Source organism: Capricornis sumatraensis, chromosome 23 (genome assembly GCF_032405125.1).
Source record: "Capricornis sumatraensis isolate serow.1 chromosome 23, serow.2, whole genome shotgun sequence".
Classification (NCBI taxonomy): Eukaryota; Metazoa; Chordata; class Mammalia; order Artiodactyla; family Bovidae; genus Capricornis; species Capricornis sumatraensis.
The window spans coordinates 50,717,548-50,737,745 of record NC_091091.1 but is presented as its reverse complement, the minus strand read 5'-3'; the positions used below and the strand labels follow the sequence as shown (position 1 = coordinate 50,737,745).

At 57.5% G+C, this 20,198-nt stretch overlaps 1 protein-coding gene across 1 annotated transcript; it reads left to right on the top strand.

Annotated features, from left to right (window-relative positions):
• Positions 1 to 7,892: 7,892 nt before the first annotated feature.
• Positions 7,893 to 18,799, top strand: BNIP3 (BCL2 interacting protein 3). The gene is made up of 6 exons (XM_068961430.1): positions 7,893 to 8,032; positions 14,423 to 14,573; positions 15,033 to 15,117; positions 16,589 to 16,698; positions 16,766 to 16,918; positions 17,863 to 18,799. The coding sequence occupies exons 1-6, from the start codon at positions 7,987 to 7,989 to the stop codon at positions 17,906 to 17,908; spliced, it is 591 nt and encodes a 196-aa protein (XP_068817531.1). The 5' UTR covers positions 7,893 to 7,986; the 3' UTR covers positions 17,909 to 18,799.
• Positions 18,800 to 20,198: the final 1,399 nt, after the last annotated feature.

Genomic DNA, 20,198 nt, shown 5'->3' with positions numbered 1-20,198 from the left:
TGTGCCATCTATGGGGTTGCACAGAGTTGGACACAACTTGATGAGACTTAGCAGCAGCCGACCTGGCACCGAGTCAGCCCTGTCCTCTGCTACTCGGGTTCGACATCTGCTCTGGAATGGGGACCTCATGGCCTTCCCTGCAGCCCTGCCGGGCCCCTTGGGGTGTCCCAGAGACAGCCCCAGGCCTCCCCACTGCCAGGGGCACAGGGAGTCGGCTGGGCTGAGGAGGGCTCTGGCTGACGGCTCTGGCTGGCTGGTGCGCCCAGGGGCTCCCACGGGGGGTGGGGGCTGGGCCCTGCCCGCTGCTCCAGGACCGTCCACTCTGGCCCCCAGTCTCATGATGTGGCTCCACTGCCCCAGGCCGTGGTCCCAGGCCTTTCACACTGGTCCCCTTGGCTGCAGCGCTGCCCACACAGGCCCTATCTTTTTAGGGATGACAGTGTGGTAAGACCAGGCCTTGAAGCAGGAAGGCCTGCTCTCAAACTCTGGCTCGTTCATAGGCCTCTCCGAGTCTCAGTCTCCTTGTAACACTGTGTCCCCCTTGGGCAGTGGCCAGTGGAGGGCTTTACCCTGCAGACCTCTGCCTTCAAGGAAAGTCTAAGCATTTTTTATGCACACGACGGCCTGACCCTGGGGCTGCTCCCAGCCCAGTCTTTCGAGCATTTGAGAGCCATCAGTCCAGCCCCTCACAGTGCCCCCGACCCACAGCCTCTCCCCCTGGGCCCCTGGCATGGTGCGGGCGTGGGAGGGTTTGGGGGCTGAGCGCCTGCTGGAGGCCACCTGCTGGGCCTGCGGGCGGGGGGGCGGGTGTGTGCGTGCGTGCATGCCTGTGTGTGCCCCCGGCCCAGAGCTCAGGAGCAGCTGCCCCAGTGCTTCAGAAAAGAGGCAGACAACCCGCCCCGCCGAGCCCCCGGGACCTCGCGCCAGGCCTGGCGGGGACGTGGCTCTGCTCCAGCCACCCTCTCCTGTTTTGGATGTTTAATGCCAGGGCAGGCGGGGCCCCTAATCAAGGCGCAGCCTCTCCTTGGAAAGGATCCCATTCCTCAACCGCCTGGACGGAGCTGGGACACGCCAGACCCCGTGAAGGCATGCTGTTTACAGCTCCTAGAGTGTCATCATGCCGGCCGTTCCTAAAAGCAGCTTGGCGCGGCACGCAGACATCACGGGGACCTCGTGGAAAAGCCCAGGCTTTCCTGGAAGAGTATGGGAAGCAGAACAGCACAATCAGAGCCCAGCTCTAAACCCCGGGCGGCATCTCCGTGAGGACGCCTGGCAGGAATCCTAGAAGGCGAAGGATAAGCCCTCCCCAAAGGTTCTGGCCCCCACGGTCAGGGTCAAGCATGTCCACCTGGCCGCCTCCCCTCTGGCAACACCCAGGGCCCTAGGGGAACCAGTGACTTGCGTATCCTTCCCTGGGGCAGCTCGCCCTGTCCTGGTGAAGCCACACGTGAGGCTTTTTCATCATTTCCAGGTTACACAGAACGTCCTCCACTGGCTTTGGCCAGTTCAGTTCAGTTCAGTCACGCAGTAGCTATGGACTGCAGCACGTCAGGCCTCCCTGTCCATCACCAACTCCTGGAGCTTGCTCAGACTCATGTCCATCGAGTCAGTGATGCCATCCAACCATCTCATCCTCTGTCATCCCCTTCTCTTGCCTCAATCTTTCCCAGCATAAGGGTCTTTTCCAATGAGTCAGTTCTTCGCATCAGGTGGCCAAAGTATTGGAGTTTCAGCTTCAGCATCAGTCCTTCCAATGAATATTCAGGACTGATCTCCTTCAGAATGGACTGGTTTGACCTCCTTGCAGTGCAAGGGACTCTCAAGTCTTCTCCAACACCACAGTTCAAAAGCATTAATTCTTCCGTGCTCAGCTTTCTTTACAGTCCAGCTCTCACACCTATACATGACTTCTGGAAAAACCATAGCTTTGAGTAGATGACCTTTGTCGGCAAAGTAATGTCTCTGCTTTTTAATATGCTATCTAGATCAGCCATAGCTTTTCTTCCAAGGAGTAAGCGTCTTTTCATTTCATGGCTGCAGTCACCATCTGTAGTGATTTTGGAGACCAAGAAAAGAAGTCTGTCACTGTTTTCACTGTTTCCCCATCTATTTGCCATGAAGTGATGAGACTGGATGCCATTGTCTTAGTTTTTTGAATGTTGAGTTTTAAGCCAGCTTTTTCACTCTCCTCTTTCACTTTCATCACGAGGCTCTCTAGTTCCTCTTCACTTTCTGCCATAAGGGTGGTGTCATCTGCATATCTGAGGTTGTTGATTTTATTTAGGTTTTCTCTTTAGGTCTTTTTAAAAATAATAAAGTATCTATTTCTGATTCCATGAACTTTAGACGGCACCTTCTGGTGTCCACTGCCCTAGAAGGGAAAACAGAGCCTCAACACTTCCCGTTGCCCTTCTCCCAGCCCCCTAGTCTGCCATACTTGTCAGGGTGCCTGACTGGGAAGGCCTGCCCTGCCCACCTCCTCCTCTCCCCTTCATTGAGGCCAGCTTGAGAAGGGCTTTTGTTAACATCCTGAGCTGTGTTCTCAAGCTGGGGTGCAGCTGGGTACGTGTGAACACTTATCAGGGAGGGAGAGGCAGATAGTTTGAAGGAAATCAATTTCTTTCCAAAAATTGATCTGCCTTTGAACAGTTTCTGCCAACCCCCTTTGACCATCATCTCTTCCCACTCCAATTCATTAGATGCTGTGGGGTTTTGCCCTGAGCTGTGCAAACTTTCAGGAGCTCCCGAGGGACAATTCGAAATGTGTTCCTTTTTGCTGACAATGAGAATGTCTGTAGGAGCTGATGATTCCTTCAGCAAGTCAGAGAAATTCTAATTTTTTTAGTTCCAACAGACTTGAAGAGAGCTCAATCAGCATAATTTTTTGGTGAAAGATCAGCATGTGGCCTCTGGTATATAACTCACGGGGTCCAGAGAGCTGAGTGTCAGGACTGTTAACACTCGGACAAGCCCCAGTGCTTTCTGCTCTCACTTGTTTATTCATGTGACCGAGGCTTCTCAGGAGTTACAGCTGTAAAAAGGAAAATTCTAAATTGAATGCTGCTGTATCTGTCTCATTCTCAATAATTACTTACCAAGATTTGAGATTTGTTATTATGTTGAACTGTGAAATGCTGACCATCAGAATGACAAGCTTATCAAAAAGAAATTTTTAAAGAGCCTTAGGGTCCTAAGAAATATTTTTTATTACATTTAAATGTACGTCCATGGTCATCTGACAGAAAAATGATAGGGTGATCAATGAAAGACTTTCAAAAGTAAAACGGTATTCTGTGTGTGCTCAGCTGTGTCCAACTCTTTTTGACCCCATGGACTGTAGCCCGCCAGGCTCCTCTGTTTATGAGATTTCCCAGGCAAAAATATTGGAGTGGGTTGCCATCCCTTCTCCAAAGGATGTTCCTAACCCAGGGATGGAGCCCACACTTCCTGCGCTGGCAGGTGGGCTCCTTACCACAGAGCCACAGCGGAAGCAGAAAAGATTACGTTACGATAAACTTGTGAGGAGAAGGTGAAGTCCAAGAAGAAAAATGAAAGACATAAGATTTCCTGTTAAAGAAGGATAATTACCGATGCACATTTAAACTGAGTGATGAGAAAATCGAATTGTTTTGGTAGTTAGCAGCCACTGTATACCTTTAAAAGTGTGATGAGTAATTTCCCGAGTGGTCCGGTGGCTAAGACTCTGAACTCCCAGTGCAGAGGGCCCTGGTTCGAGCCCTGATGAGGCAGCCGGATCCCATGTGCCATGACTAAGAGTTCACATGCTGCAAATAGAGCTCCTTCATGCTCCAACTAAGACCAAGTCCAGCCAAATAAATGTTTTTTAAAAAGTGTTATAACTTGACCTGCTTCTTGAGAAATCTGTATGCAGGTCAGGAAGCAACAGTTAGAATTGGACATGGAACAACAGACTGGTTCCAAATAGGGAAAGGAGTACATCAAGTCTGTATATTGTCACCCTGCTTATTTAACTTCTATGCAGAGTACATCATGAGAAATGCTGGGCTGGATGAAGCACAAACTGGAATCAAGATTGCTGGGAGAAGTATCAATAACCTCACATATGCAGATGACACCACCCTTATGGCAGAAAGTGAAGAACTAAAGAGTCTCTTGATGAAAGAGGAGAGTGAAAAAGTTGGCTTAAAACTCAATATTCAGAAAACGAAGATCATGGCATCCAGTCCATCACTTCATGGGAAACAGATGGGGAAACAGTAAGAACAGTGACAGACTTTATTTTGGGGGGCTCCAAAATTACTGCAGATGGTGACTGCAGCCATGAAATTAAAAGATGCTTCTTCCTTGGAAAGAAAGTTATGACCAACCTAGACAGCATATTAAAAAGCAGAGACATTACTTTGTCAACAAAGGTCCATCTAGTCAAAGCTATGGCTTTTTCATAGTCATGTATGGATGGATGTGAGAATTGGACTATAAAGAAAGCTGAGCGCTGAAGAATTGATGCTTTTGAACTGTGGTGTTGAAGAAGACTCTTGAGAGTTCCTTGAATAGCAAGGAGATCCAACCAGTCCATCCTAAAGGAAATCAGTCCTGAATAGTCACTGGAAGGACTGATGCTGAAGCTGAAACTCCAATAGTTTGGCCACCTCATGTGAAGAACTGACTCACTGGAAACGACCCTGATGCTGGGAAAGACTGAAGTCAGGAGGAGAAGGGAACTATAGAGGATGAGAAGGTTGGATGGCATCACTGACTCAATGGACATAAGTTTGAGTAAGCTCTGGGAGTTGGTGATGGACAGGGAGGCCTGGTGTGCTGCAGTTCATGGGGTCACAAAGAGTAGGACACGACTGAGTGACTGAAATGAATTGATAAAAAGTTTGATTAAAAATACAGTATGTCAGAAATAACATACTTCACAAGCATTTACATTTATGATGCAAAACTTAGATGTCCACTTGAAGTATGAAAGGAAGAATTTTTGAAAGTTTTTCAGGGACTATAGGAGTAAAAAGTTTGATGAGCACTGCCTCAAAAGCCAGACTGCTTTTTCAGGGCAGGGCAGCGAGAGCAGGACAGGGAAACATCTTCAGTCACTGAGCCCGCTTTTCCATTCCCCACTTCTGTTTTTCTGGAACCACCAGCTCTGACTTGGGGCTCCTTGGGCTTCCCCAGGGCAGACTGTGGTGTGCTGTGCCCAGTTGCTCAGTCGTGTCCCACTCTGTGCGGCCCCGTGGACTGCAGCCCGCCAGGCTCCTCTGTCCATGGGATTCTCCAGGCAAGAGTACTGGAGTGGGTTGCCATGCCCTCCTCCAGGGGCTCTTCCCGACCCAGGGATGGAACCCACGTCTCTTAAGCCTGGAATGGCAAGCAGGTTCTTTGCCACCCTAGAAACTACCTCACCCCTAACTTTAACCCTCGCAAAGGCAGGTTACTTTACAAGGATCCTGTCAATCTCTAGGCCTCAGGCCTCCCCCTCCCTCTCATGGCAGCCTCCCAGTGACAGAACTCGGTGGGCATTGTGGAGGGCTCCACAATGAGAGGGAAAACCAGGTGCAATAAGAAACATTTTCATCCGAACACTTCCAGGTAACTGCCTATGAAGACTTCAGAGGGCTTAGAGAATCTAGATTTCAGTGAGCTCATCAGGCTGCGACAACACACACACTCTCTATCAGAGGCTTCCCTGGTGGCTCAGCCAGTGAAAAATCGACCTGGAGTGCGGGAGACCCGCGTTCGATCCCTGGGTTGCGAAGATCCCCTGGAGGAGGAAACGGCAACCCAATCCGGTATTCTTACCTGGAGAGTCCCATGGACAGCGGAGCCTGGCGGACTACAGTCCACGGGGTCACAGAGTGGGACACGACTGCGGGACTAAGCACACACCAGTAAGCAACCGAACAAAATATAACACTGGTTCCAAATAGGAAAAGGAGTGCGTCACGGATGTGTATTCTCACCCTGCTTGCTTAACTTCTATGCAGAGCACATCATGAGAAACGCTGGGCTGGAAGAAGCATAAGCTGGAATCAAGATTGCCGGGAGAAATATCAATAACCTCAGATATGCCGATGACACCACACTTATGGCAGAAAGTGAAGAGGAACTAAAAAGCTTCTTGATTAAAGTGGAGAGTGAAAAAGTTGGCTTAAAGCTCAACATTCAGAAAACGAAGATCATGGCATCCGGTCCCATCACTTCATGGGAAATAGATGGGGAAACAGTGGAAACAGTGTCAGACTTTATTTTTTGGGGCTCCAAAATCACTGCAGATGGTGACTGCAGCCATGAAATTAAAAGACGCTTACTCCTTGGAAGAAAAGTTATGACCAACCTAGATAGCATATTCAAAAGGAGAGACGTTACTTTGCCAACAAAGGTCCGTCTAGTCAAGGCTACCAGTGGTCATGTAAGGATGTGAGAGTTGGACTGTGAAGAAAGCTGAGCGCCGAAGAATTGATGCTTTGGAACTGTGGTGTTGGAGAAGACTCTTGAGAGTCCCTTGGACTGCAAGGAGATCCAACCAGTCCATTCTGAAGATCAGCCCTGGGATTTCTTTGGAAGGAATGATGCTAAAGCTGAAACTCCAGTACTTTGGCCACCTCATGTGAAGAGTTGAATCATTGGAAAAGACTCATGCTGGGAGGATTGGGGGCAGGAGAAGGGGACGACAGAGGATGAGATGGCTAGATGGCATCACTGACTCGATGGGTGTGAGTCTGAGTGAACGCAGGGAGTTGGTGATGGACAGGGAGGCCTGGTGTGCTGCGATTCATGGGGTCACAAAGAGTCAGACACGACTGAGCGACTGAACTGAAGTGAACTGAATCACATTATAAAAATATATGAATAGGGATACATCTGAAAACAGATGAGCAAGCCCTGTAAACTGAAGAAGGCTTGAGTCAGGAAACAAGGTGTTCAGGCACTGAAAGGCCCCATATGGGCAGCGTCCGAGGGCAGGCAGCTCCCTGGGGCGGAGGACCAGGCGGGGAGGGGCGCTGCGGGGGAGGCCGGGCGAGCCGGAGGTCCGGGGGCTTTTTAATTTGTCCTCTGCTGGGCGCTGCTTGCTGCTACCCAGACCGTCCCCTCTAGCGTAGCGCAGCGCTGGGACGGGCTTTGGTGCATGCACGGTGAGCAGCTAGGATTGAAGCTCCAGCTGAAAGAAGGCAGGCGCTTCCCCGTCCGGACAGAGAGCCGGGAAGACCAACGGCCCTTAGGCGCGTCCTCACCCCGAAAGGAGACCCCCAACGCAAAGCGGGCGCCCCACGTCTGCACAGCCTCAGGGCGGGCCCTCGGAGGCGGGGCTGGGGGCTGTGATTGGTCACGTCTGGCTTCCTGGGGCCCCGAGGGACGGGGGCCCGCCCGTCCCGGGGGCCGAAGGGTGGCCGCCGCAGACACCGTCCTACCGGCAGCCGGCCTGCGGGACGGCGGGTGGTCACCGCTGAGGGCCGGCCCCTCCCGGCCTCGCACTGAGGGGCGGGGGCCACAGGCACCGGCCCGGCTCTACCGGCAGCTTTACGGTCAGCCTGCCGGCCCCTCCCCGGCAACCAAGCCTCAGGCTGCATCGCCCGGCCGAGCCGCCCCGCCAGGCCCCGTCCGCCGCCCGCCTCAGTTTCTAGGCGGCTCCCGCACGTCCCGCGCGTACCTGCCGGACTCCCGCGCCGCTCCCGGATTGCGCACGCGCGGAGCCCTCCCCTCGCGCCCCGGCTGCGCACGCGCAGTCCGCCCCTCAGGCGCCCCCCGCCCTGCCCCGCCCCCGCCTCGCGCACGCGTCGCACGCGCCGCACGCGCCCCGCGCCTCGCGCACGCGCAGGCCCCGCCCCGCGGCCAATGGGCGGCGCCGCTGCTTATCTGCTGTGCGTCGGCCGCCGGCGTCAGTCAGTCGGGGCCGCGGGCCGACGACGCTTCGTCCGCTGCCTCAGGTGCTCCGGCCCCTGCGCTCCCTTGGCGCGCCCGCAGACCCCGACCCGCCGGCCGCGGCGCCCTCGCCCCGCCGTCATGTCGCAGAGCGAGAGCCCCGGGCTGCAGGAGGAGAGCCTGCACGGTGAGCGGGGGCCCGGGCGAGGGGGCGGCCTGCGGAGAGGACCCCCCAGGCGGCCGGAGCCCGCGGGTGCCTGCTCTTCCGAGGCGCAGCCCGGTGCTGGTTTCGGTGCCGGTACCGGCCCGGGGAGACTGGGGAGGACGCGCTCTGGGGCTCCGGGCAGGGCGGCCTGAGGGGAAGCGGCGGGGGTCGCTCCTCCTCCACGATCGCTTGTCCGGGGTCGCGGGTTGGCCTGCCGGGGAACACGGGGCAGCTGGCCGCACTGCAGACTCCCGAGCGGACACCCGCCCCCGGAACCGGACGGGGGGGCGGCCTGGACCCCCTCCCCGGCCGCGGCTGGAGGAGGGCCCGAGCGCCGACCCTTCTCTGAAGCAAGAGTTAAGTGGGACGCGGGAGCGCGTAAATAAGGTTTGGAGAGGACCGTGGACACCGTACAGAATTTTAAAGGTTCATTAAGATTTAAAAATCATCACACTGCCTGAATTTAAGCCACTAATTTTCTGTATTCGTTGAAACAGCATTTTACTCGCCAAGACTTGGCAAAATTCGTCGTATATTGTGAAACCGCAATCACAGCCTAAAAATCCTATAATCTTTTCTTAAATTTCGACATAGGTTATTTTCTTTGAAATAGTTAAAGGGACTGAATCTTTGCCTTATAAAAGATCTAAAGAGTGTTTGATGAACCGCCTTCAAATCAGTCCTGTTAGCAGACTACTCTGCCCCTACCGTGGTGCTTTCCCTTAGTGGCCACATCGGTCCGAAGAGCCCGCAGTGTCCAGAGCGGCTTCATCGCTAGTCCTTGGTTGGCAGACCCAACTGCTGAGTCATTGGCAACGCAGAGTGCCAGCTCATGGGTTAAAAGGTTCGCTCCTCGGTTTTGTGTATTCTATAAAAAGACGGTTACACGGGGAGTGGAAACTGTCGAGGAGTCTTTGGGCTGCGGTCTGGGGTACGTGCAGCCGGGCACTCGCGCCTCTGGCCCGTGTGGGAGGGGTCACGTGGGCCCCGCCGCCCTGGGAAACCAAATCCGGGCTGGGATTGGTGGCTGGGCCGACACTTGCCCTGGGCTCAGTTTTGATTTGATTACCTCTTGTTTACCTCGGAAAGAACTGGACGCAGTTGGTCGCTGAGGCCGAAGACAAAGGCCAGCGCTCTCCCCTCCGCTTGTCTGTGGCCAGATGTTTTCCCTGAGCCCTGCTGCCTCTGCTCCCGGGTCCGCTCTAGTTAAAGCTGGTGACGAGCAGCAGGACGTCCTAGGTGCCTTTCCTGTCTCAGATAAACACCCCCTAACGTGCCCGGGGGAAGGTGGAGTTCTGTAATGTAATCTCGAAGCATCGTGGGCGGGTGTGCGAGACTTAACTTCCCAGAGGTGCCCCTGCTTACCCCGAGGTGGCCCCCACCTCTCACCTGCTGGTCTGTCTGCAGCCAGTCAGAGGGTTGTGTTGCTGCAGGCCCCACCGTGGGTGAAGGCGCGGTGTTCGAAGAGGCACAGAGCATGCAGGTCTCGCGTCCTGCACTTTGAGAGGGACGGGGTTTCCGGCAGCGAGACCCGGGCCTACCCTGTGCGTTCTGGCATCTGGCAGATGGCCACAGTGAGGCCGTGAGGCAAGGCAGAGCACACGGCAGGCAGGTGACAGCAGTTAGGGCTCTTCGGGTGCCAGGCTCCTCTGGCTTCGGTGGCAGACAGGCAGAGGGAAGGGGTGCCCACCAGTTCCTGCCCAGATGCCAAGCCTCTCGTTCCTGTACCGCCTCAAGAAACTTAAAAACCGGGATTTCTTAAGTCCCACCTCTCCTAGGGAAGAAGCCTTCCCATGCGGGTGGTCCTTGCCTCCAGGCGTAGCCCCTGCGCTGCCCCAGGGCTGCCCTCCGGGTTCCACGTGCCCCAAAGACCTCAGCATCTTGTAGGTCATGCCCCTGGAGTTTTCAACCCTGGCTGCCCACCGTCACCATTGTGGCTTTTTCAAAGTAAAGGTACCAGGGTTCTGTTGTAGCATTTCAAATCAGGATTTTCTGCTGGATAACAGGGAAAGCACCAGAGGTGGTTGTCATAGCCGGGGTTGTGACCTGCTGCCCCAGACTGGGGTGTGGGGTGCTCTGCGGGGGGGGTGCTGGAGAGGGATGTTGTCCTGGGGCCAGGAGCAGGGAGTCTCAGTGCAGGCAGGGACTGTGAGAAGCTCTGTGCAAAATAGGATAGAAAGTGTGGGTGCTGTGTTGAGATTAGTTGATAGGGTAAGGCTCCACAAGTTAAGAAAGACAATTGGCATTGTCTGTTTTCAGGCTAGGGTGAACTGGAAGCTTTAGTCAACCGTCCAGCCTGCCAAGCAGTGGCTCAGGGAACTGTTTAACACTCTACATGTGATCACAGCTTGTGCCCGGTTACTGGCAGTCGAGGTCAGCTGAATTCATGGCATTTGTGGCCCCGTCAGTGATTCTGTCTGGGTCGTTCCTGTGGCCTCTCCAGAGCTTGAAGACGGGACAGCGTTGTGGTTACAGATCTTTTTGGGGCCCACGAATCGTCTCATTCAAGATGCGGGCTTTTCTTCTTTTGGGACCAAGTATTCTGGGGGTGGCAGGAGGTTTTATGTGAGAAATGGCCTGTCGTGCAGGCTTGTAGCTCTCTTCTGCCGTGGCGGGGCACTGGCCGAGGCTCCCCGCCCGTCTCATCTGCCCAGACCCCCTGCCCCATGTCTTGTCAGTGTGAATTACAGGTCAGTGTGGCCAGTGGCCTGAGTCAGGGCGAGACTCGCCTGGATCAGCAACCACCGCCCCTTTTCCCACGGCCCGATTATCTCACAGGCTGTTTGGGGTTCTGAGGAAGTGATCTGAGGTTGTAAAGCAGCTCGAGGGCTTCCCTGGTGCCTCGGCGGTAAAGAGCCCGCCTGCAGTGCAGGAGGTGTGGCGGGTGCGATCCTCGGGTGCGATCCCTGGGGTGGGACGATCCGGGGAGGAAACGGCAGCCCACCCCAGTGCTCTTGCCTGGAGAATTCCATGGACGGAGGAGCTGGCTATAGTCCACGGGGTCGCAAAGAGTGGAACCCGACCTAGTGACTAACAATGAAGCAACCTGAAACCCCTCTTTCTTGCTTAGAAAGGTGAGTGATCTTAACTGCAGGTGAAAGAAGATTAATGGCCCCTTGTCCTCGTTTTCCAGGGAGCTGCTCCCCTTTGCAGTTGCTGCAGGTTAATCATAAACTCTGGTCGGTTAGCCTCTGAGCTGTGCTGTAGACAGAGCTCCGTTGTAGACAGCCCAGATGGAGGTCTTTCTAAAGGGTGCCCAACACTTTCAGTGAGATGGTTCCGAAAAGCGTGCCTGCTTCCATGAAGTCTGGAGTGGAATCTAAACCTGCGCCTGAAGCTCCCCGTGTTATTTTTTTTTAAGAATATCCTGCCTTGTGGCCGTGCTGGGCCTTAGCTGCTGCACCCGGGTCTTCTCCAGCTGCAGCGAGCAGGGCTCCTGGCCTTGCGGTGGGCAGGCTCCTCCCTGCGGCATCTCCCCTTGTGGAGCACAGACCCCAGGGCCTCAGGAGCCGTGGCTCCTGGGCTCCGGCGCTCGGGCTGGGTAGTCGAGGCCCGTGGGCTTAGTTGCTTTGCGGGGATGTGGGATCTTCCTGGACCAGGGGCTGGACCTGTGTCCCTTGCATTGCAGAGTGGATTCTTAACCACTGGACCTCCAGCAAAGCCCTGAAACTGACAGTGTTGTGTGTCCCTTATATTTTAATTTGAAAAATATGTTTAATCTTTGACCCTGGTTTCAGATCCACAGCTCGGCTCTAGGAACCCTTGGACTGTCTTGAGATCTTTGGAAAACACTTGAGTCTGTGCTAGTGAGGTGACTGCCTAGGCCCTCGGTAGCCTCAGGGTGGGGTGGGATGGGGGTGGCCGGAAATCGGCACTTGCCCTCCCCAGGCCCCCCTGGGGAGGGCGCTGAGGTTGGGTTACAGGACGCGCCGGGAGAGGGCGCAGAACTGCCCTCGCCCACCACTGCCTGTGTGCCTGCCCCTCTGAGAGGCCTTCACGCAAGCGCGGTGTTGTCCTGACTTCTGTGACTTGTCCCAGGGAGTTGCTGACAAGGGAGGGCTGTGGGAACCCCTGAATTCTTGTTGTCAGGCGTTTGAGGTGTCCCCTGCGGGGATAGTCTTGGGGGACTGAGACCACTACAGGTAGTGTCGAAACCAAATTGCTGGGCCGCCCGTTGGAGCTGGAAAACTGGTTATTGATATAAAAGCCCCCCCACCCCCCAATTTCATGTCCGAGGTGGTGTCAGACGCCATATGTAAAGGCAGTCTGGGCAGCCAGGCCCGGAACTGGGCCCCCCAGAACCCAGCAGAGGGGACCTGCGCCTGGAGGAGGGCCTGGGGCTCCGGCCCTGTCGTGGGGCGAGCACGGGCTGGCAGTGTCCCCTCGCCCCGGAAAGGAGGGAGCTGTGAAGGCGTCCACACGGAGCCGCTCTCCGTGAGCTTCGGGGCTTTCCTTCTGCTGACCTGCGGAGGCTGGGGGCGGGCAGTGTCCAAGGCGCCCCAGGCTCCAGGACACACCGTGGCCCGCCTGGTGTGGGCCAGGCCGGTGTGAGGACACTGGAGAGGCTGAAGAGAAGATGGTGCGTTCGGTTGGCAACTGTGACCATCTGGCCGGCAGCTCAGCGGGAGGCTGCCTGTGCTGTGCGTGCACGTTTATTCCTGTGATCGGCCTTTCCTGACGACTGTGAGGTGTCTGCAGCCGGCAGCTGTCGGGGCAGGACTGTCAGAGGAGGGGTGAGGCGGGGGTCTGGGTCTGGGCCTGGGGCCCGGGTGTCGGGTGGTGCCCCCAGGGGGTGCAGAGCAGCCCTGGGGCGGGGCCCTGGAGGGCCGGGGTCTGCCGCCGGCCTGGGTGCGCCCGGTCTGCACCCACCTGGGGAGGCCGGACTGTGACCCGCAGTGGACAGTCCTGGGCCGGGAAGAGAGCTGTGCGAGCGGCCAGCTCGGGAGAGGCTGGGGCGGGGCGGCAGTGTCGTGAGTGAGCTGGGCAGTGGAGGGCCGGGATGAGCTCGCCGTGCCAGCGCACGCGTGCAGGGGGCCCCGGAGCGAGGCGGTGCAGCGGACCTTCGTGGCCTTAGGTTTGACGGAATTAAAAGCAAGAGTGTTTCATCCTCTCACCTGAAGATCTGACTGGAAGGGCAGTCTCTCCTCAGTCGCCAGCATCACACTGGGGTGGAGACAGGCGTGTGCCGGCGGGCCCCGGTGGCCCAGTGGTCAGGCTGGACTCAGTGCTGCAGGCCTTCCCATGTGGCCAAAAAAAGGAAAGCTGCGAGTCTCGAATATTGAGCTCGATGCAGAAAGACGGACCGCTCAGCGGAAGAGAGGAGCGGGTTTCAACAGCTCACGTGGAAAAGAAGCTCTCCCCTCGGCCAGCAGGCCTGTGGGAAAATGCCCAACCCCTGAGAAGGCAGCAGCGCTGAATAAGCCGGCCATCGTGCGCCCGCAGTGAGGACCAGCCCCTCACCGTGCCCACCCGCGCCCGTGTCTCAGAACTGGCCCCCAGGCGGAGGCGCAGAGGGCGGCTCTGCTGCTCAGGGCCGCGGTGGTCCCACATTGGATGCACAGCAGGGCTCCCCGCCCACACCCAGCGCCCCGAGTGGTTCAGACGTGAGAGCCTGTGGCAGCCGGCCACGCAGCTGAGCGCGGAGGAGCGGGCAGCGGCGCCTTGTGGGGCCACCGGGCTGGGCCTCCGGTCCGCGCCGCAGGCAGACCTTCGTGCTTCAGGAGCTCTCCGGTGTCCACCCCGTCCGCCCGTGGACTTGCCACGCTGCTCTCCTCCTGAGTTCGTCCCCGTGTCAGCCCCCACAACACCCGGCCGGGAGCAGCAGCGCTGCCTCCTTGCCAGGACCCACCGGGGGCGGCGCCTGGACTGGGGACTCCTCCCCTCACTGGGGCCGGGAGGGGCTCGGGCCGGGAGGGGCTCGGCCCGGTGAGCGGAGGGCCCGCCGGCTCAGCTGCCGTTGCCCTGGTGAATTTATCAAGTGCTAAGCCGGGGGAATCGGTCACTGATCTGTGGGGCCTCGGGGTCAGAATGTGAGGCTGGAATGTTGAAATTTTAAAGCTTTCCTTAATTTCTAAGTCCCCGAGGTGCTGGTTGAGCCCTTTTTCTGCTGAGAGCTGAGTGCGGGCTTGTCCTGGCCACAGGGCCTCTGCTGACGGAGCAGATGGTCTGGGGTGCGGCTCCCGAGGGTCCCTGTGGAGGCTCACTGTGGACAGGGCCCGAGCCGGGCCTTGGGGGCGCTGCGGCCAGATTCCCGCAGGGGCCCGTGGGAGTCTCTGGCACCTCTTGAAACAGATGGGGTGAGCTCAGTATCTTAGCAGCAGACTCCGGGATGGACGGAAAATTGCAACCTGGTCCTTCTCTCTTCCCCGCCAGGCTCCTGGGTAGAATTACACTTCGGCAGTAATGGGAGCGGGAGCAGTGTTCCCGACTCTGTTTCTATTTATAACGGCGACATGGAGAAGATCCTGCTGGACGCGCAGCACGAATCCGGCCGGAGCAGCTCCAAGAGCTCCCACTGTGACAGGTGGGCGAATACACGTGTCATGGCGTGGCTCCGGGGGCCTGCCTGGCCTCAGTCAGCGCCCAGATGGTGGGCCCTTTGCTCTCGGGTCGGGGGACACCACCCGTGGGGTCCTGCCCCTGCGTCTGCCTGCTGGGCCTCGAGCTCAGCTGGGAAGGCAGGGGGCCGCTGTGACTCTTCGGCCCTGGTCCCCCCGGGTCTGGCTGCTGCCTGCTGGGCGTTGAGCTCAGCTGAGAAGGCAGGGGGCTGCTGTGACTGTTGGGCCCTGATCCTCCCGGGGCTGGCTGCAGCCTGCTGGGTGTCGAGCTCAGCTGAGAAGGCAGGGGGCTGCTGTGACTGTTGGGCCCTGGTCCCCCTGGGGCTGGCGGGAGTACTTCCTTCTCCCGGGACGCTGTCCACTGTGTGTGGGGAGGGGTCCTGTGTATCCTGATGGAAAGGTGAACGTGTGCTGTTTCCCCCAAGCCCGCCCCGCTCACAGACCCCGCAGGACACTAACAGAGCTTCTGAGACAGATGCGCACAGCCTCGGAGAGAAGAACAGCTCCCAGGTAGGGTGCGCACGGTCTGCCTTTGTGATCTGTCGGAACTGGGTGCTGGGGGACCTGGCCCAAGAGCCGGACTTCTGCTTCCTCAGACCCTCTCTCAGCTGTGGGGGTGGGGCGTCTCCAGCACTTCACAGAGTGGACCAGAGGCAGCCAGGCCATTTGGTTCAGGGTGTGTGCCCAGGGCCCCCTCTGCCCCACACACTCTCCAGGGGATGCGGGGCGGGAGTGGCGGGGAGCCATGGGGGCCTGTGGGGGTCTGGAGGCCTGCCCAGGGCCCCCTCTGCCCCACACGCCCTCCAGGGGACGCGGGGCGGGAGTGGCGGGGAGCCGTGGGGACCCGTGGGGGTCTGGAGGCCTGCCCAGGGCCTCCCCACTGGGACGGCACTAGTTGCTTCCAGAAACCGTGCCTTGGGCTTCACTGACTCGCGCTTGTGTGGTTCAGGTTAGAAGCTGACTAGGCTGGTGGAGGCTGAGCCTCGTTTTCTGACTTTCCTTTAAGAATCTCTGAGTTGTTGGGGCCGTAGCCCCTGCTAGGGGGAAGTCCACGAGAGCAGGGTGGGCTGTGGCCCGAGCTGCCTTGCTGAGACCTGGGCTGGGCCAGTGGCCAGTGTGGCCTCGCCAGGCCGTCTCCCTGCCTGCTGCCTCTTGTGATGCTCGGGGGTGTCGGGATCTAGGAACCTGGGGGCCCCTGCTTTCCTGGGGGCTCAGCTGGTAACGCATCCGCCTGCAGTGTAGGAGACCCCGGTTCCACTCCTGGGTCGGGAAGATCTCCTGGAGAAGGGAAAGGCCCCGCTCCCCTCCTCACCGTGAGAGGTGTGGGGACCGAGCTTCCAGCCGACGCCGCTGGGTCCCCGTGCTGCCTGCCGGGTGCCCCTCAGGCTCTCCCTCCCCAGGGGCTCAGCAGCCCTTGTGCTCGGGCTGCTCCAGGGTGTTGCCTGCCTGCGCCCAGATGCGCCGGGTCCAGCCCAGCTTTGCTGTGTCCAGGTGTTTGGTTGGTTTTGGTACCGTGTTCTAGAATATTTCCATGATTTCCCCCCCTGAATTTAAAGAGGAATTCTATGATCAGGCACAGAGTTTTTAAAGTTCTAAGAAATGCACCTTTTTAAAGCTCTTTAGTTAGCGTGCTGTTAATAACGTGTATCTTTAAGGTCACTGAGACCAGGGGTGTGCGTGGGCTTCTGGTCCTCTCTTCTCCTGCCAGACGCGGACGTGCACCTGCTCACTGCAGCCATGTGCCGTCAGCTCAGGCACATCCCTGTTGCGGGCCTTTTCGGGGATTTCTGTTTTTCCTTTTACACCCAGAACCACAGCCGGCGTCTCTGTGGATGTCTGTCCCCACTGGCCGGTGCCCCCCTGGGGCAGTGCCTGCAGCTCAGGGCCGCTGGAGTCCGGCGGGCCCTCCACAGGGGGTGTGGCGGGGGCGGCGAGCTTCCTGGGGGGGAGGCAGCGGGCTCACCGACCTCGTCTCCCGCAGTCCGAGGAAGACTACGTGGAGAGGAGGAAAGAGGTCGAAAGCATCCTGAAGAAAAACTCAGACTGGATTTGGGATTGGTCCAGTCGGCCAGAGAACATCCCCCCAGCCAAGTGAGTCTGCGTCCGCGGGGGCCTCTGGGGCCGGGAGCCGGCACCCGCTGACCGCCTCTCCCCGCAGGGAGCTCCTGCTCTTGAGGCACCCGAAGCGCGCACCCACGCTCAGCATGCGCAACACGAGCGTCATGAAGAAGGGCGGCATCTTCTCCGCCGAGTTCCTCAAGGTCTTCCTGCCGTCGCTGCTGCTGTCCCACCTGCTGGCCATCGGGCTGGGGTGAGTGTCGCCCGTGCCGGCCTCGGGCGCAGGCTGCGGAGGCTCGCACGTGGAGGGTGCTGGTCTCCCCGGTCCTGACGGGGGTGGACGGGCTTCTCCTGGGCAGCCTACTGGGCCCCCGGCTGTCAGGATGGGCTTCTGTTGCGGGCTGGGCCCCCGGGCTCGAGAACGGGGCAGAGCAGATGCCGGGCTCGCTGGCTCGGGGAGGCAGAAGCAGGGCCCCCACCCGCCCCCCTGAGCCCCGGCCCATGGCCTGCCCCCGCTCTGGGCTCTGCCCTGCGTTCCCCTTAGCACAGTGTGTGGACTGTTTGGGCCAGTGCTTCTCAGAGTCGGGCTGTCAGTCCTGCAGGGAGCTTTGTCCAGAACCAGCATTCAGGTCCTCTAGGGCCTGGCGGGGTTAGGCTTCAGCCTTCACTTTGGGGTGGATTTCCGCAGGTGTGTCTGCCCTCTGAGACTTCACGGGGGTCAGGATCAAGCCCTCCTGTCCCGTTGCTCTGCGGAGACTCCCTTCTGGCCTGCAGGCCCTTGATGTCCTCCCCCCGCCCTCCTCCCGGACAGCCCCCCGACACCCCTCCGTTCCGGGCTCCCTGGGGCGCCCTGTGCAGCAGTGGTTTCTGTGGGATGTGCCGATAAACCTGGGGCTGTCAGCTGTCCCGTGGGCGACTGTCTGATCAGGTCAGAAAGTGAGGAGAGAGGGAGCCTCTCAGCTCGGGAGGAGCTGGCCTTCGTGTGTGCCGTGTGCGCGTTGCGAAGCTGTTAGCGCACAACTGGCTTTTTCTGAACTGGATGCTGAAATGCATGCTGGTAAGAGTGATGCCCACGTGTCCGAGTGCAGGCAGCCAGGCCCCTTCCTTGAATGAGCTGGGCCGGTCAGCTGCTGTCTCAGCAGTGCGCGCCCCCGGGAGGCGCGCCGCCGTGTGACGACCGCCTCCTTTCTCTGTCAGGATCTACATCGGAAGGCGCCTGACCACGTCCACCAGCACGTTCTGATGCAGGCTGTAGCCCAGTGTCCCCACGCCGCGGGGGCCCGTGCCCCGCACAGCGCACAGAAGCAGCTGTCTCGGTCCTGGGCCGCTGCCCCACGCGTCGTTTCTTCTGGCAGCGCCGCCTCCCTAACTCAGAGAGACAGTAAACCACGCTCTCCTGCAGCCAGACTTGGGGATCGAGCGACAAGCATGTCATTGATTAATACCTACTGTGATAATTTGGTAGTGACCTTCTTCAGATATTATAAATATCAAAGTATAAATAATTTTAAAATCTCTAGCTATGTTGTATGTAGTATTTTAATGAATTACCTGCGACCTTGATCGCGTTAGACACTATTTTGAGGGAAGGAATGCTGCTGATACTAGAAGGACTGCCTGAGGGGTTTACCTGAATAAACACGTGGCCTTACTCCCTGCTGCAGACGTTTCGGTGGACGCGTCCGTCCGCTGCAGACAGCCCTTAGCACTGAGTGTCTGCTGGCTCTGGTGCGCGGCATGTAGAATCCAGGCCGTGACTCGGGCAGCGCCGAGCGGTCCCCACCCCGGGCTGTTGGGCAGCGCTGGACGGACCCCGAGACTGTCAGCGCCGCCCCGGACAGCAGCCACTGGACAACCACTATCTCCTCGCGTCTCCGGATCGCGGAGTTTAGTCTGTGTTCAGTTTTTTGTGCTCTTAGTATCAGCTTCATTCTAAACTATTCTGTCTACTTTAAGAGGCTGGAAATAGAAAAAAAAATAAATGTTTGCCAAATCCTTGGTTATGGTATTAACATATGGTTTAAAACTAAACGGCATGCAAGCTTTTTGGTGAAGCCAGGTGTATCCCTGCTGCCTGAGGGTTAAAGGATGCCCTTTCATACACTGTATAAATAAGTGCTGTTGTACTTGCTTCACTTTTGCACACTAAATTTCAGTTGTGTTCAATAAATGTAACATTCTAATTTTTAAAAACTTGGTTTATATTTAAACAATGACCTTGGAGGTAGCCCGCAGGCCTTCCATCTGGACGCGAGGCGTCAGCTTCTTTACACGACTAGTCTTGAAGAGGCGAAGCCTGCGTCCTGCTGACGTGTCCTGGCCAGGGGCACGTCTCACCGCGATGGGCATGGTTGAGGCTGCGCTCAGTATCTCCCATGAGGCCAGGGGTCCCCAGGGCCAGCTCATCTTGGAGAGCACGGGTGAGTTGGGCCGCGACAGAATGAGGCGGCTTCATGCAGCGAGGCTGCGAGGAGGTGCTCTGGGGTGAGGAGTTGTAAGCTCTTGAGGGTATCCTCTCTTTCTTCTCTGGAACACCAGTTTTAATCCATGATTGATTCCACTAACTTCCTTTTGGTTTCATTTTTTAAAACCGTGGTTCTCTCTTGTTTTCTGGCGGGATTATTTCTCTGTTCCTGCCCTCCCAGGTTGCATATCCTTTCTCCCAGCTCTGCCCACTGACTGACGCTGTTGTGGACACAGTTGAGCTGCCAAACACGGTCACCAGGGTCCCTGAAGCTTCTCTCCCGTCACTGTGATGTTACAGTGAGCGTCTGATCCATTTAAGGTGTGGGACTGTGTGTGTGAGAGTGTTTTCACTTTTTTGAACAAGACAGCACTGTGACAGCTCCCGTACACCCTCCTGTTAACGCAGATCACACTGTCGTTCATTTTACTGACTGAAAAGCAGGTTCACAAAATACTTAACATCCTCCAGAAGATTTTCAAGCCTGTGCTCGGCTGTTTCCCGACCAGACTCTTGCCTGGCGCACCTGCAGACTGTGGGCCCACCCTGGTGGGAAGCGGGGCGCACCTTCAGCGACACGTGTCTGGGCCACTTGTGGTTTAGCACTTGGAAACGCGTGTGCACAAAGGTGACGACTTGGGAGACGTCACAGGCTCCCCGAGCTGGTACCGTGTGGCTGCCAGCATGAAATAAAGCGGTGAGGGAGCATCCCAGTGCCCCGTTTTATAAGCAGCTGCCGGGTTTTCTGAGTCCCGGCCTTTAACCCCACCCCACCCCTGTTGGTGAGCAGGCCCACCTGGAGAGCTCGGGCAGCCACAGGGCCGGTCCATACCCCGCTGAGGTGCCCCAGGGGAAGGGCTGAGTCTGCTGAGCCCTAACTGCAGGCTGAGGGACAAAGTGTGTGCAAGTGAAATGGTTTAGTACTGTTGATGCAGAATGGGTGCGTTTGGATTGTGCTGGAGAAGACTCATGAAAGTGCCCTGGATGTTGAGGAGATCCAACCAGTCCGTCCCAAAGGAAATCAATCCTGAATATTCATTGGAAGGACTGATGCTGAAGCTCCAATACT